The 19,044-nt window shown below is 45.3% G+C and overlaps 1 protein-coding gene across 1 annotated transcript in view; it reads right to left on the reverse strand.

Moving 5' to 3' along the window:
* Positions 1-19,044, reverse strand: part of LOC144371078 (uncharacterized) — a 33,782-nt gene that overhangs the window by 11,374 nt on the left and 3,364 nt on the right. Inside the window, exons 2-3 of the mRNA XM_078033278.1 lie at positions 920-981; positions 538-703 (exon numbers count right to left, since the gene is read on the reverse strand). Coding sequence (XP_077889404.1) covers positions 538-703; positions 920-981 — 228 coding nt within the window. The remainder of the gene's footprint in view (positions 1-537; positions 704-919; positions 982-19,044) is intronic.

A 19,044-nucleotide genomic window follows, 5' to 3' on the forward strand; every position in this document is an offset into this window, starting at 1 on the left:
TTTTGAGTTAAACTATTAAAAACTTTTATATAAAAATGAAAATGAGGGCCTGGGCTGGGACTCAGCGGCAGAGCCCTGGCCTGGCATGTGTAAGGCACCAGGTTCTGTCCCCAGCACCACACAGAAATAATCAAATAACATAAAGGCATGTTGTCCATCGACAACTACAAAAACATCAAGTAAGAAATTCCCTGCTGCCCAAAGCAGTCTACGGTAGATTTGATTCAGCCCGTACTCTGCTCCACTGGGCATCTGTTCGTTTGTCACAAGGGCTTTGAACCACTGAGCCACGTCCCCAGCCTTTCTTATTTTTTTTTTTTTTGAGAGAGTCTCCAGGTTGCTGAGAGTCTTGCTAAATTGCCCAGGCGGCCTTGAAAGTGGGATCCTCCTGCCTCAGCCTCGCAAGTCTCAGGGAAGAGAGAAGAGGACCACCTGGCCCAGGTAGAACATTCCACTTGTTTTGGGGACCAGGGATTGAAGGCCCAACCACTGAGCGACACCACCATACATTTTATTTTTGAGTGCAGCTCTCACTACCTTGGTGAGGAAGCACACCAGCTTGCACTCCACTTCCACACCCTCCTGAGATGCGGGGATCACAGGCACAGCCTGCACACCCGGCTCACGTTCTGCTCTTGCAAGACCTTGTGGCAGAGTGGCTGCAGCCTTGACGACCCACTTGTCCTGTACACATTCCCAAGGCCTGGGGGACAATCAGGGGCTCTCAAGAAATAGGGTCTCCCCTTGGCCACATACCATCCTACAGATTCTGAGGCTTCACAGCCAGTGAGGTAGACGTTACTTCTGTGTCCAGACTGCGGCTGTCCCATATTCATAGCCCAACTTCGTTTTGAGCCAATACAAAGCCTGTATATACCTCACCCCAGAGCAGCTCTGACATGAACACCTTACACCTCACCTCAGAGCAGTTCTGACATGAACACCATATACATCACCCCAGAGCAGTTCTGACATGAACACCTAGAACCACACCCCAAAACAGTTCTGACATGAACACCTTACACCTCACCTCAGAGCAGTTCTGACATGAACACCTTACACCTCACCTCAGAGCATTTATAACATGAACATTTTAAACCTAAACCCAGAGCAGTTTTCACATGAACACCTTACGACTCAACCCAGAGCAGTTCAGACATGATCACCTTACACCTCACCTCAAAGCATTTCTGACATGAACACAATACAAATAACCTCAGAGCAGTTCTGACATGAACACCTTACACCTAACATAAGAGCAGATAAGAAATGAACACATTACACCTCACACCAGAGAAGTACTGACATAAACACAATAAACCTCACCTCAGAGTTGTTCTGATATGAACACCATATACCTCACCACAGAGCACTTCTGACATGATAACCTTACACCTCAACCCAGTGTAGTCTGACATGAACACCATACACCTCACCCCAGAACAGTTCTGACATGAATACACTACACCTCACCTCAGAGAAGTACTGACATGAACACCTTACACCACACCTCAGAGCAGTTCTGTATGAACAAATTACACCTCACCTCAGAGCAGTTCTGGCATGACCATCTTACACCTCACCCCAGAAAAGTTCTGACATGAACACCATACACCTTACCACAGAGAAGTCTGACATGAACATTTTACACCTCACCTCAGAGCAGTTCTGACATGAACACCATACACCTCACCCCAGAGATGTTCTGACATGATCACCTTAAATCTCACCTCAGAGCAGTTCTCACATGAACAGCTTTCACCTCACCTCAGAGCAGTTCGGACATGAACAACTTACACCTCACCTCAGAGCAGTTCTCACATGAACACCTTACACCTCATCCCAGAGAAGTTCTGACATGATCAGATTACACCCCACCTAAGAACCGTTTAACTTGAACACCTTACACCTCACCTCAGAGCAGTTCTGACATGAACACCTTAAACCTCACCTCAGAGCAGTTCTCACATGAACACCTTACACCTCACCCCAGAGCTGTTCAGACATGATCACCTTACACCTCACCCCAGAGCACTTCTGACATGATCACCTTACACCTCACCTCCGAGAAGTTCTTACATGAACACCATAGACCTCACCTCAGAGCTCTTTTCATATGAACACCATACACGTCACCCCAGAGAAGTTCTGACAAGACATCGTTCCACCACACCCCAGAGAAGTTCTGACATGACATCCTTCCACTTCACCTCAGAGCAGTTCAGACATGATCAACATACACCTCACCTCAGAGCAATTCTGACATGGTCAACTTACAGCTCACACCAGAGCACTTCTGACATGAACACCATACATTTCACCACAAACAAGTTCTTACATGAACACCATACACCTCACCCCAGAAAAGTTCTGACATGCTCACTGTACACCTCACCTCAAAGCAATTTTAACATGAACACTTTACACCTCACCTCAGAGCAGTTCTGGCATGATCACCTTACACTTCACCTCAGAGAAGTTTTAACATGAACACCTTACACTTCATCTCAGAGCAGTTTAGACATGATTACCTTACACCTCACCCCAGAGCAGTTAAGACGTGATCACCTTATACCTAACACCAGAGCAGTTCTGAAATGAACACCTTACACTTCACCTCTGAGAAGTTATGACATGAACATCTTACACCTCACTTCAGGGCAGTTCTGACATGAACACCATAACCTCACCCCAGAGAAGTTCTGAAGTGATCACGTTACACCTCTCCTCAGAGCAGTTCTGGCATGAACACCTTACACCTCACTTCAGAACAGTTCTGACATGAACAACTTACACTTCATCTCAGAGCAGTTCTAACATGAACATTTTACACCTCACCCCAGACAAGTTCTGACATGAACACCATACACTCACATCAGAGTAGTTCTGACATGAACATTTTACACCTCACCTCAGAGGAGTTCGGACACAAACACCTTACACCTAACCCCAGAGCAATTCAGACGTGATCACCTTTCACCTCAGCCCAGAGATATTCTGACATGAACACCTTACACCTTACCGCAGGGCAGTTTTGACAAAAACACCTTACACCTCACCTCAGAGAAATTTTAAGGTTAATACCTTACATCTCACTTCAGAGCAGTTCTGATATGAACACCATACACCTTATCTCAGAGAAGTTCTTACATGAACACCTTACAGTTCACATTAGAGCAGTTCAGACATGATCACCTCACACCTCACCCCAGAGCAGTTCTGACATGATCCCCTTACACCTCACCCCAGAGCAGTTCTGACAGGAACACCTTACACCTCACCTCAGAGCATTTTTAACATGAACACCTTAAACCTCACATCAGAGCAGTTTTGACATTAATACCGTACACCTCACCTCAGATCAGTTCAGAATTGATCACCTTACACCTCACCCCAGAACAGTTTAGACATGATCAACTTACACATCACCACAGAGCAGTTATGACATGATCACCTTACACCTCACATAAGAGAACTTCTGACATGAACACCATACACCTCCCCCAAGAGAACTTCTGAAATGATCACCTTACACTTCACCTCAGAGCAGTTTTAACATGAACACCTTACACCTCACCTCAGAGCAGTTCAGACATGATCACCTTACACTTCAACCAAGAACAGTTCAGACATAATCACCTTACACCTCACCCAAGAGCAGTTCAGACATGAACATCATACACCTCACCTCAGAGCACTTTTACCATGAACACCTTACACCTCACCTCAGAGCACTTTTAACATGAACACCTTACACCTCAGTTCAGAGCAATTTTGATATAAACACCTAACACTTCACCTCGTAGTAGTTCTGACAGGAACACCTTACACCTCACCTCAGAGATGTTCAGACATGATCACCATACACCTCAACTCAGAGGAGTTTTAATATGAACACCTTACACCTCACCTTAGAGCAGTTCTGACATGAACACCTTACACCTCACCTCAGAGCAATTCTGACATGAACACCTTACACCTCATCAAAAGAGCATTTCACCCATGAACACCTTAAAACTCACCCCAGAGCAGTTCATACATGAACACCTTATACCTCACCTCAGAGCAGTTTTAACATGAACACCTTAGACCTCACCTCAGAGCAGTTCTGACATGAACACATTACACCTCACCCCAGAGCAGTTCTGACATGAGCACCTTACAACTCACCTCAGAGCAGTTCTGACATGATCATATTATACCTCTCCTCAGAGCAGTTCTGACATGATCACATTACACCTAACTTCAGAGCAGCTCTGCCATGAACACCTTTCATCTCACCTCAGAGAAGTCTGACATGAACACATTTCACCTGATCCCAGAACAGTTCACACATAAACACCTTAGACCTCACCCCAAATAAGCTCTAACATGAACACTATACACATTACTTCAGAGAAATTCTGGCATGAACATCTTACACCTCACCTCAGAGCAGTTCTGACATAGTCACCTTACACCTCACCCCAGAGCAGTTCTGACATGAACACCTTACACCTCACCCCAGAGCATTTCGGACATGATAACCTTCCATCTCACCCCAGCTCAGTTGGGACATGAACCCTTAACCTCACCTAAGAGCAGTTCTGACGTGATCACTTTACATCTCACTTCAGAGCAGTTCTTACATGAAAACCTTACACCTCACATCAGAGCAGATCAGAAATAAACACCTTACACATCTCCCCAGAGAATTTCTAACTTGAATATCATACACCTCACCCCAGAGAAGTTCTGCCATGATCACGTTACACATCACCCAGAGCAGTTCTGACATGATCACCTTACACCTCACCCGAGAAAATTTCTGACATGAACACTTTACACCTCACCCCAGAGCAGTTCAGACATGAACACCTTAGACCTCACCTCAGAGAATTTCAGACATGAACACTTTACACCTCACCCTAGAGCAGTTCAGACATGAACACCTTACACCTCACCTCAGAGCAGTTCTAACTTGAACACATTACTCCTCACCTTGGAGCAGGTAAGACATGAACACCATACACCTCACTGCAGAGCAGTTCTGACATGAACACTTTACACCTCACCTCAGAGCAGTTCTGACATGAACACTTTACACCTCACCTCAGAGCAGTTCTGACATGAACACCTTACACCTCACCCATAGCAGTTCACACATGAACACATTACAACTTACCTCAGATCAGTTTGAATATGAACACCATACACTTCACCCCAGAGCACTTCAGACATGATCACCTTACACCTCACTCCAAAGAACTTCTGACATGAACACCATACACCTTACTTCAGAGTATTTCTGGCATGAACACCTTACACCTCACCCCAGAGAAGTTCTGATATGAACACCGTACACCTCAACTCAGAGAGGTTTTGAAATGAACACCATACACCTCACCTCAGAGACATTCTCACATGAACACCTTACACCTCACCCCAGAGCAGTTCACACATAAACATTTTACACCTCACCTCAGACCAGTTATGACATGAACACCTTACACCTCACCCCAGAGCAGTTCACACATAAACATTTTACACCTCACCTCAGACCAGTTATGACATGAACACCTTACACCTCACCCCGAGCAGTTCACACATGATCACCATACACCTCACCCCAGAGCAGTTCAGACATGAAAACCTTACAATTCACATTAGAGTAGTTAAGACATGATCACCTTACAGCTCACCCCAGAGCACATCAGACATGATCACCTTACACTTCACCCCAGAGCAGTTCAGACATGATCATCTTACACCTCACCCCAGAGCAGTTCTGACATGAATACCTTAAACCTCACCCCAGACCAGTTCAGACATAAACACCTTACACCTCACCCCAGAGCAGTTCTAACATGAAAACCTTACAACTCACCTTATAGTAGTTCTAACATGAACACCTTACTCCTCACCCAAGAGCAGTAAACACATAAACACCTTACACCTCACCCCATATAAGCTCTGACATGAACACCATACACATTACTTCAGAGGACTTCTGACATGAACACTTTACACCTCCCCCCCAGAGCAGTTCTGACTGGATCATCATACACCTCACCAAAGACCAGTTCAGACATAATCTCCTTACACCTCACTCCAGAGCAGTTCGGACACGATAACCTTACACCTCACCCGAGAGCAGTTCTGACATGAACACCATACACCTCACTTAACAGCAGTTCTGACATGAACACCTTACACCTCACCTCACAGCAGTTCTGACATGAACACCATACACCTCACCCCAGAGAATTTCTGACATGATCACCTTACACCTCACCTCAGAGCAGTTCACACAGGAACACCTTATACCTCACATCAGAGCAGTTCAGACATGAACACCTAACACTTCACCCCATAGCAGTTAAGGCATGAACACCTTACACCTTACCTCAGAGCAGTTCTGACATGAACACCTTACACCTCACCCCAGAGCAGTTCACAATTACACACATTACACCTCACCTCAGAGCAGTTCAGACATGAACACCTTATACCTCACCCCAGAGCATTCTAACATGAACACCTTACACCTCACACCAGAACAGTTCTGACATGAACACCTTACACTTCACACCAGAGCAGTTCTGACATGATCACCTTACACCTCACCTCACAGCTGTTCTGACATGAACACCTTAGACCTCACCTCAGAGCAGTTCTGATATGAACACCTTACACCTCACCTGATAGAATTTCTGACATGAACACCATACACCTCACCCCAGAGCAGTTCTGACATGAACACTTTACACCTCACCCCAGAGGAGTTCTGAAATGAACACCATACACCTCACTGCAGAGCAGTTCTGACATGAACACTTTACACCTCACCTCAGAGCCGTACTGACATGAATACCTTACACCTTACACCTCACCCCAGATGTGTTCTGATATGAACACCATACACCTCACCCCAGAGAAGTTCTGACATGATCACCATACACCTTACCTCAGAGCAGTTCTGACATGAACACCTTAAACCTCACCCCAGACAAATTCTGACGTGAACACAATATACCTCACCTCAGGTCAGCTCTGGAATGAACACCATACACCTCACATGAGAGCAGTTCTCACATGAACACCATACACATCACCCCAGAGAAGTTCTCACATGATCACTTTACACCTCACCTCAGAGAAGCTCTGACATGAACACCTTACACCTCACCCTAGACAATTCTGACATGAACACCTTACCCTTCACCTCAGAGAAGTTCTGACATGAACACCTTACACCTCACCTCGAAGCAGTTCTGACATGAAGACCTTACACCTCATCCCATCCCAGAGCAATTCAGACATGATCACCTTAAAGCTCACCTCAGAGCAGGTTTAATATGAACACCTTACACCTCACCTCGAAGCAGTTCTGACATGAAGACCTTACACCTCAACCAATAGCAGTTCTGATATGAACACCCTTCAACTCACCTCAGAGCAGTTCTGAGAAGAAAACCTTACACCTCACCCCAGAGCAGCTCTGAGAAGAAAATCTTACACCTCACCCCAGAGCAGATCAGACATGAACACCTTACACCTCACTTAAGAGCAGTTCTGACAAAAACACCATATACCTCACCCCAGAAAAGTTCTGATATGATCACCTTACACCTCAGCCATGAGCAGTTTAGACATGAACACCTTACACCTCAACCCAGAGCAGTTCTTACAAAAACACCATACACCTCATCTCAGAGCAGTTCTGATATGAACACCATATACCACACCCCAGAAACGTTTTTATATAATAACCTTACACCTCAGCCCAGAGCAATTGAGACATAAACACCTTATACCTCACCTCAGAGCAGTTCTGACATGATCCCCTTGTACCTCACTTCAGAGCAGTTCTAACATGATCACCTTACACCTAACCCCAGAGCAGTTTTGACATGAACACCTTACATGTCACCTGAGAACACTTCTGACATGAACACCTTACACCTCACCTCAGAGCAGTTGTGACGTGAACACCTTACACCTCATTCCAAAGAAGTTCTGACATGAACACCGTACACCTCACCTCAGGGCAGTTCTGAAATGAACACCATACACCTCACACCAGAAACGTTCTCACATGAACACCTTACACCTCACCCAGAGCAGTTCTGACATGATCAAGTTACACCTCACCGCAGAGTAGTTGTGACATGAACACATTACACCTCACACCTCACCCAAGAAATGTTTTGATATGAACACCTTACACCTCACCCCAAAGAAGTTCTGACATTAAAACCCTACACCTCATATGAGAGCAGTTCTCACATGAACAGCATACACCTTACCCCAGATAAGTTCTGACATGAACATCTTACACCTCAGCTAAGGGCAGTTCTGATATGAACACCTCACACGTCTCCCAGTGCAGTTCACACAGGAACACCTTACACCTCACCCCATAGCAGTTAAGACATGAACACCTTACACCTCACCATAGAGCCCTTTGAACATGAACACTGTACACATCACACCAGAGCTGTTCTATCATGAACACCTTACACCTCACCCCAGAGCAATTAAAACCTAACACCTTAAACCTCACACACAGAATTTATCACATGAACACCGTGCACCTCATCCCAGAGAAATTCTGACATGATCACCTTACATCTCACCCCAGAGCCCTTCTGACATGAACACCCTTCACCTCACCCCACAGCATTTCAGACAGAAACACCTTACACCTCATCTCAGAGCAGTTCTGACATGAACACCTTACACCTCACCCCACAGCATTTCAGACAGAAACACCTTACACCTCACCCCAGATCAATTCTGACATGATCACCTTGCACCTCACTTCAGAGCAGTTTTACATAGAACACCTTACACCTCACCTCAGACCAGTTGTGACATGTACACCTTACAGTTCACCTCAGAGCAGTTCTGACATGAACACATTACCCCTCACCCCAGAGCAGTTCAGACATGGTCACCTTTCACTTCACCTCAGTGCAGTTCAGATATGAACACCTTACACCTCACCTACGAGCAGTTGGGACTTGATCATGTTACACCTCAGCCCAGAGCAGTTCTGACATGAACTCCTTACACCTCACCCCAGAGCAGTTCTAACATGAACATCTTACACTTCACCCCAGAGCAGTTCTGACATGAACACCCTTCACCTCACCCCAAAGCAATGCTGCAATGAACACCTTACACGTCACCTCAGAGCGGTTCTTACATGATCACCTTTCATTTTACCCCAGAGCAGTTCAGACATGAACACCTTATACCTCACTGCAGAGTAGTTTCAACATGAGCACCTTACACCTCACCTCAAAGAAGTTCTGACATGAGCACCTTACACCTCACCTCAGAGAAGTTCTGACAAAAACATTTTACACATCACCCCAGAGGAGTTCTGACATGAACACCTTATACCTCACCCCAGAGCAATTCTAACATGAACATCTTACATGTCACATTAGAGCTGTTTCCACATGAACACCTTACACCTCACACCAGAGCTGTTCTGACATGAACACCTTACACCTCAAAGGAAAGCAGTTCTAACATGAACACCATACACCTCACACTAGTGCAGTTCTAACATGAACACTTTACACCTTCCCCCAGAGCAGTTCTGACATAAACACCTAACACCTAACCCAGACCAGTTTCGACATGGACACCTTCCATATCACCCAGAGCAGTTCTGTCAAGACCACCTTACACGTCACCTCAGAGCAGTTCTAAAATGAACACCATACAACTAATCCCAGAGCAGTTCTGACATGATCACCTGACACCCCACCCCAGAGCAGTTTTAACATGACCACCTTACACCTTTCCCCACAGTAGTTCTGACATGAACATTTTACACCTAAATCCAGAGAAGTTCTGACATGAAAACCTTACAACTGACCTCAGAGCAGTTCTGACATGATCACCTTTCACCTCACCTCACAGCAGTTCTCACATGAACATCTTACTCCTCACCACAGACAAGTTCTGACATGAACACCTTATACCTCAGCCCAGAGCAATTCAGACGTGATCACCTTTCACCTCAGCCCAGAGATGTTCTGACATGATCACCTTACACCTTACCGCAGGGCAGTTTTGACAAAAACACCTTAACCTCACTTCAGAGCAGTTCTGACAAGAACACCTTACACCTCACCTCAGAGCAGATCAGAAAGGAACACTTTACACCTCACCCCAGAGAAGTTCTGACATGAACACATTACACCTCACCTAAGAGCAGTTTTAACATGAGCACCTTACACTTCATCTCAGAGCAGTTCAGACATGATCACCTTACACCTCACCCCAGAGCAGTTCTGACATGAAAACCTTACACCTCACCTCAGAGAAGTTTTGACATGAACACCTTACACCACACTTCAGGGAAGTTCTGACATAAACACCATAACCTCATTCCAGAAGTTCTGAAGTGTTCACCTTACACCTCACCTCAGAGCAGTTTTAACATGAACACCATGCACCTCGCCTCAGAGCAGTTCTGGCATGAACAACTTACACCTCACCCCAGACAAGTTCTGACATGAACACCATACACCTCACTTCATAGTAGTTCTGACATGAACACCTTACACCTCACCAGAAGGCTGTCATGAACACCTTACACCTCAACCTAGATCAGTTCTGACATGATCACCTTACACCTTACCCCAGAGCAGTTCTGACAGGAACACCTTACACCTCACCTCAGAGCATTTTTAACGTGAACACCTTACACCTCACATCGGAGCAGTTTTGACATTAATACCTTACACCTCACCTCAGAGCAGTTCTGATATGAAAATCTTAAAACTCATCTCAGATCAGTTCAGAATTGATCACCTTACACCTCACCCCAGAACAGTTTAGACATGATCAACTTACACATCACCACAGAGCAGTTATGACATGATCACCTTACACCTCCCCAAGAGAACTTCTGAAATGATCACCTTACACCTCACATCAGAGCAGTTTTAACATGAACACCTTACACCTCACCTCAGAGAAGTTCTGACATGAACAGGTTACACCTTACCTCAGAGAACTTCTGACATGAACATTTACACCTCAACTTACAGCAGTTCTATCATTAACACCTTACACCTCACCCCAGAGCAGTTCTGACATGAACACCTTACACCTAACCCCGAGCAGTTCTAACATGATCACCTTACACTTCAACCAAGAACAGTTCAGACATAATCACCTTACACCTCACCTAAGAGCAGTTCAGACACGAACACCATACACCTCACCTCAGAGCACTTTTAACATGAACACCTTACACCTCACTTCAGAGCAGTTTTGATATGAACACCTAACACTTCACCTCGTAGTAGTTCTGACAGGACCACCTTACACCTCACCTCAGAGATGTTCAGATATGATCACCATACACCTCAACTCAGAGCAGTTCTAACTTGAACACATTACTCCTCACCTCGGAGCAGGTAAGACATAAACACCTTACACCTCACCCCAGAGGAGTTCTGAAAGGAACACCATACACCTCACTGCAGAGCAGTTCTGACATGAACACTTTACACCTCACCTCAGAGCAGTTCTGACATGAATACCTTACACCTTACACCTCACCCCAGATGTGTTCTGATATGAACACCATACACCTCACCCCAGAGAAGTTCTGACATGATCACCATACACCTTACCTCAGAGCAGTTCTGACATGAACACCTTACACCTCACCCCAGACAAGTTCTGACCTGAACAGGATACACCTCACCTCAGATCAGCTCTGAAATGAACACCATACACCTCACATGAGAGTAGTTCTCACATGAACACCATACACCTCACCCTAGAGAAGTCCTCACATGATCACTTTACACCTCAACTCAGAGAAGCTTTGACATGAACACCTTACACCTCACCCTAGACAATTCTGACATGAATACCCTACCCTTCACCTCAGAGCAGTTCTGACATGAACACCTTACACCTCACCCAGAGCAGTTCACACATGAACACGTTACAACTCACCTCAGATCAGTTCGAATATGAACACCATACACCTCACCCCAGAGCACTTCAGACAGGATCACCTTACACCTCACTCCAAAGAACTGCTGACATGAACACCATACACATTACTTCAGAGTATTTCTGGCATGAACAACTTACACCTCACCCCAGAGCAGTTCTAACATGATCACCTTACACCTAACTCCAGAGCAGTTGTGACATGAACACCTTATCTGTCACCTGAGAACAATTCAGACATGAACACCTTACACCTCACCTCAGAGAAGTTGTGACATGAACACCTTACACCTCACCCCAGAGAAGTTCTGACATGAACACCTTACACCTCACCCGAAAGAAGTTCTGTCATTAAAACCATACACCTCATATAAGAGGAATTCTCACATGAACAGCATACACCTCACCCTAAAGAAGTTCCACATGATCAAATTACACCTCATCTCAGAGAAGTTCTGACATGAATACTTTACACCTCACCCCCAGACAAGTTCTGACATGAACATCTTACACCTCAGCTAAGGGCAGTTCTGACATGAACACCTTACACCTCACCCAGAGCAGTTCACACATGAACACGTTACAACTCACCTCAGAGAAGTTCTGATATGAACAACTTACACCTCACCCCAGAGTAATTAGACATGAACACCTTACACCTCACCCCAGAACAGTTCTAACATGAACACTTTACACCATACCTCAGAGCCGTTCCTACATGAACACCTTATACCTCACCCCAGAGCAATTCTAACATGAACACATTAAACCTCACCTCAGACCAGATCTGACATGAACACCTTACACCTCACCCTGAGCAGTTCACACATGATCACCATACACCTCACTCCAAAGATCTTCTTACGTGAACACCTTACACCTCACCTCAGAGCAGTTCAGACATGAACACTTTACATCTCACCTCAGAGCAGTTCTGACATGAGCACCGTACAATTCACATTAGAGCAGTTAAGACATGATCACCTTACAGCTCACCCCAGAGCACATCAGACATGATCACCTTACACTTCACCCCAAAGCAGTTCAGACATGATCATCTTACACCTCACCCCAGACCATTACAGACATAACCACCTTACACCTCACCCCAGAGCAGTTATAACATGAAAACCTTACAACTCACCTTATAGTAGTTCTAACATGAACACCTTACTCCTCACCCAAGAGCAGTAAACACATAAACACCTTACACCTCACCCCATATAAGCTCTGACATGAACACCATACACATTACTTCAGAGGACTTCTGGCATGAACACCTTACACCTCACCTCATGTCAGTTCGAACATGAACAGTGTACACCTCCCCCCAGAGCTGTTCTGACATGAACAATTTACACCTCACCTCAGACCAGTTCGGACATAATCTCCTTACACCTCACCCCAGAGCAGTTCGGACATGGTAACCTTACACCTCACCCGAGAGCAGTTCTGACATGAACACCATACACCTCACTTAACAGCAGTTCTTACATGAACACCTTACACCTCACCCCAGAGAATTTCTGACATGATCACCTTACACTTCACGTCAGAGCTGTTTAAAATGAACACCTTACACCTCACCTCAGACCAGTTCACACAGGAACACCTTACACCTCACCTCAAAGCAGTTCAGACATGAATACCTTACACCTCACCCCAGAGCATTTCACACAGGAACACCTTACACCTCACCTCAGAGCAGTTCAGACATGAACACCTAACACCTCACCCCAGAACAGTTCAGACATGAACACCTTATGCCTCAACTCAGAGCAGTTCTAACATGAATACCTTACACCTCACCATAGAGCCCTTCGGACATGAACACCGTACACATCACACCAGAGCTGTTCTATCATGAACACCTTACACCTCACCCCAGAGCAATTCAAACCTAACACCTTACCTCACCCCACAGAATTTCTCACATGAACACCATACACCTCATCCCAGAGAAATTCTGACATGATCACCTTACAACTCACCTTAGAGCAGTTCTGACATGATCACCTTACACAGCAGCTCAGAGCAGTTCTCACATGAACACCTTAAAACCTCTCCTCAGGGCTGTTGTGAAAAAAACACCTTACATTTCACCACAGAGCAGTTCAGACATGATCACTTTACACCTCACCCCAGAGCAGTTCAGACATGATCACCTTACACCTCACCCCAGAGCAGTTCTGACATGGACACCTTACACCTCTCCTCAGAAAAGTTCTGACATGAACACCTTACATTTCACATTAGAGAAGTTCAGACATGATAAACTTACAACTCTTTCCACAACAGTTCAGACAAAAAACACCTTACACCTCACCTCAGAGCAGTTTTAACATGAACACTTTACACCTCACCTCAGAGCAGTTCAGACATGAACACCTCACACCCTACCTCAGAGCAGTTCTGACATTAACACCTTACACCTCACGCCAGAGCAGTTCACAAATGCACACTTTACACCTCACCTCAGAGCAGTGCAGACATGAACATCTTACACCTCACTCCAGAGCATTCTGACATAAACACCTTATACCTCACCCCAGAACAGTTCTGACATGAACACCTTACACCTCACCCCAGAGCAGTTCTGACATGACCTCCTTACATCTCACCTCAGAGACATTCTGACATGAACACTTCACACCTCACCACAGAACAGTTCACACATGAACACTTTATACCTCACCCCATAGCAGTTAAGGCATGAACACCATACACCTCACCTCAGAGCAGTTCTAAGATGAACATCTTACACCTCACCACAGAGCCATTCGGACATGAACACCATACACATCACCCCAGAGCAATTCAAACCTAACACCTTACACCTCAACCCACAGAATTTCTCACATGAACACCATACACCTCACCCCAAGGAAATTCTGACATGATCACCTTACAGCTCAGCTTACTGCAGTTCTGACATGATCACCTTACACTTCACACCAGAACAGTTCTGACACGAACACCTAAAACCTCACCCCAGAGACGTTCTCACATGATCACCTTACACCTCAGCTCAGAGCAGTTCTTACATGAACACCTTACACCTCAGCTCAGAGCAGTTCTGACATGATCACCTTACACCTCACCTCAGAGCAGTTCTGACATGATCACCTTACACCTCACCTCAGAACAGTTCTGACATGAACACCTTACACCTCACCCCAGAGCAGTTCTGACATGAACACCTTATACCTCACCCAGAGTAGTTCTGACATGAACACCTTACACTTCTCCTCAGAAAAGTTCTGATATGAGCACCTTAGATTTCACATTAGAGAAGTTCAGACATGAAAAAATTACAACTCACCCCAGAGCACTTCAGACAGGAACACCTACACCTCACGTCAGATCAGCTTTAACATGAACACTTTACACTTCACCTCAGAGCAGTTGAGACATGAACACCTTACACCTCACCCCAGAGCAGTTCACACATGAACACCTTACATCTCACCCCAGAGCATTCTAACATGAACACCTTACACCTCACCCCAGAACAGTTCTGACATGATCACCTTACACCTCACCTCACAGCTGTTCTTCCATGAACACCTTAGACCTCACCACAGTGCAGTTCTTACATGAACACCTGACACCTCACCCCAGAGGAGTTCTGAAATGAACACCATACACCTCACCGCAGAGCAGTTCTGACATGAACACTTTACACCTCACCTCAGAGGAGTTCTGACGTGAACAGCTTACACCTTACACCTCACCCCAGATGTGTTCTGATATGAACACCATACACCTCACCCCAGAGAAGTTCTGACATGATCACCATACACCTCACTTCAGAGCAGTTCTGACATGAACACCTTACACCTCACCCCAGACAAGTTCAGACGTGAACAGGATACACCTCACCTCAGATCAGCTCTGAAATGAACACCATACACCTCACATGAGAGCAGTTCTCACATGAACACCATACACCTCACCCTAGAGAAGTTTTCACATGATCACTTTACACCTCACCTCAGAGAAGCTCTGACATGAACACCTTACACCTCACCCTAGACAATTCTGACATGAACACCTTACCCTTCACCTCAGATCAGTTCGAATATGAACACCATACACCTCACCCCAGAGCACTTCAGTCATGATCACCTTACACCTCACTCCAAAGAACTTTTGACATGTACACCATACACCTTACTTCAGAGTAATTCTTGCATGAACAACTTACACCTCACCCCAGAGCATTTCTAACATGATCACCTTACACCTCACCCCAGAGCAGTTCTGAGATGAACACCTTACACCTCACCTAAGAGCAGATCTGACACGAACACCTTACAACTCACCTCAGATCATTTCTGCCATGAACTCCTTACACCTCACCCCAGAGCAGTTCTGACATGAACACCATACACCTCATCTTAGAGCAGTTCTAACATGAACACTGTATACTTCATTCCAGAGCAGTTCTAACATGAACACCTTACACCTCTCCTCAGAAAACTTCTGACATGAACACCTTAGATTTCACATTAGAGAAGTTCAGACATGATAAACTTAAAACTCTCCCCAGAGCACTTCAGACAGGAACACCTTACACCTCACCTCAGATCAGTTTTAACATGAACACTTTACACCTCACCTCAGAGCAGTTCAGACATGGTCACATTACACCTGACCCCAGAGAAGTTCTGACATGAATATCTTTCACCTCACCCCAGAACAGTTCTGAAATGAATAGCTTACACCTCACACCAGAGCAGTTCAGACATGGTCACATTACACCTGACCTCAGAGCAGTTCTGACATGAACACCTTAACCTCACCCCAGAACAGTTCTGAAATGAATAGCTTACACCTCACACCAGAGCAGTTCTCACATGATCACCTTATACCTCACCTCACAGCTGTTCTGACATGAACACCTTACAACTGACCTCAGATCATTTCTGCCATGAACACCTTACACCTCACCTCAGAGCAGTTCTAACATGAGCACCTTACAACTCACCTTACACCTCACCTTTTAGCAGTTTACACATGTACATATTACACCTCACCTCAGAGCAGTTCTGACATGAGCACATTACACCTCACCTCAGAACAGTTCTGATATGAACACCTTACACTTCACCTCAGAGTAGTTCTGACATGAACAGCATACACCTCACCTCAGTGTAGTTCTGACATGAACATCATACACCTCACCACAGAAATGTCTGACATGAACAACTTACACCTCACCTGAGAGCACTTTTAACATGAATACTTTACACCTCACCTCAGAGCAGTTCAGACATGAACACCTTACACCTCACCCAGAGCAGTTCTGACATAAACACCTTAAACCTCACCCCAGAACTGTAATGAATTAAAAACATATCAGAGCAGTTGTGACATGATTATCATTACACCTCAGCCCATAGCAGTTCTGATAAGGACACCTTAAACTTCACCCCAGAGAATTTCTGACACGAATATTTTACACCTCACCCCAGAGCAGTTCTGACAGGAACCCCCTACACCTCACCTCAGAGCAGTTCTGATATGAACACTTTACACCTCACGTTAGAGCAGTTCACACATGAACACCTTACACATCACCCCAGAGCAGTTCTGACATGAACATTTTACACCTCACTCCAGAGAAGTTCTGATATGAGCACCTTATTCCTCACCTCAGAGCAGTTCTGAAATGAACATCTTACACCTGACCTTAGAGCAGTTCTAACATAAACACCTTACACCTCATCCCAGAGCAGTTTTACATGAACACCTTATACCTCACCCCAGAGCAGTTCTAACATGAACACCTTACACCTCACCCCAGAGCAGTTCTGACATGAACACCTTACACCTCACCCCAGAGTGGTTCTCACATGAACACCTTACGCCTCACCTCAGAGCAGTTCTGACATGAAAACCTTATACCTTTCCCCAGAGCAATTCTGACATGAACACTTTACACTTCACTCCAGAGCAGTTAAGGCATGAACACCTTACCCCTCACCTCAGACCAGTTCTAACATGAACATCTTACACCTCACCACAGAGCCGTTCAGACATGAACACCATACACATCACACCAGAGCTATAATGACATGAACATCTGACAACTCACCCCAGAGCAATTCAAACCTAACACCTTACACCTCACCCCACAGAATTTCTGACATGAACACCATACACCTCACCACAAGAAAATTCTGACATGATCACCTTACACCTCAGTTCAGAGCAGTTCTTACATGAACACCTTACACCTCACCCCAACAAGTTCTGACATGAACACCTTACACCTCACCTCAGAACAGTTTAGACATGATCACTTTACACCTCACCCCAAAGCAGTTCAGACATGATCACCTTACACCTCACCCCAGAGCAGTTCTAACATGAACACCTTACAGCTCACTCCAGAGAAGTTCCGACATGAACACCTTACACCTTTCCTCAGAAAAGTTCTGACGTGAACACATTACATTTCACATTAGAGAAGTTCAGGTATGATAAACTTACAACTCTCCCCAGAGCAATTCAGACAGGAACACCTTACACCTCACCTCAGAGCAGTTCAGACATGATCACATTACACCTCTCCCCAGAGCAGTTCTGACATGAACACTTTATACCTTACCTCAGAGCAGTTCTGACATGAACACGTTACACCTCACCCCAGAGCAGTTCACAAATGCACACTTTACACCTCACCCCAGAGCAGTTCACAAATGCACACTTTACACCTCACCTCAGAGCAGTTCTGACATGAACACCTTACAGCTCACCCCAGAACTGTAATGAATTAAAAACATTACACGTCAGATCAGAGCAGTTGTGACATGAAATCATTACACCTCAGCCCATAGCAGTTCTGACAAGAACACCTTACACTTCACCCCAGAGAAGTTCTGACATGAATATTTTACACCTCACCCCAGAGCAGTTCTAACCTGAACACCTTGCAGCTCACTCCAGAGAAGTTCTGACATGAACACCTTATACCTCACCTCAGAGCAGTTCTGAAATGAACACCTTACACCTCACCTTAGAATAGTTTAGACATGAACACCTTACACCTCACCCCAGAGT

This window comes from Ictidomys tridecemlineatus, chromosome 15 (genome assembly GCF_052094955.1).
Source record: "Ictidomys tridecemlineatus isolate mIctTri1 chromosome 15, mIctTri1.hap1, whole genome shotgun sequence".
Taxonomy (NCBI): domain Eukaryota; kingdom Metazoa; phylum Chordata; class Mammalia; order Rodentia; family Sciuridae; genus Ictidomys; species Ictidomys tridecemlineatus.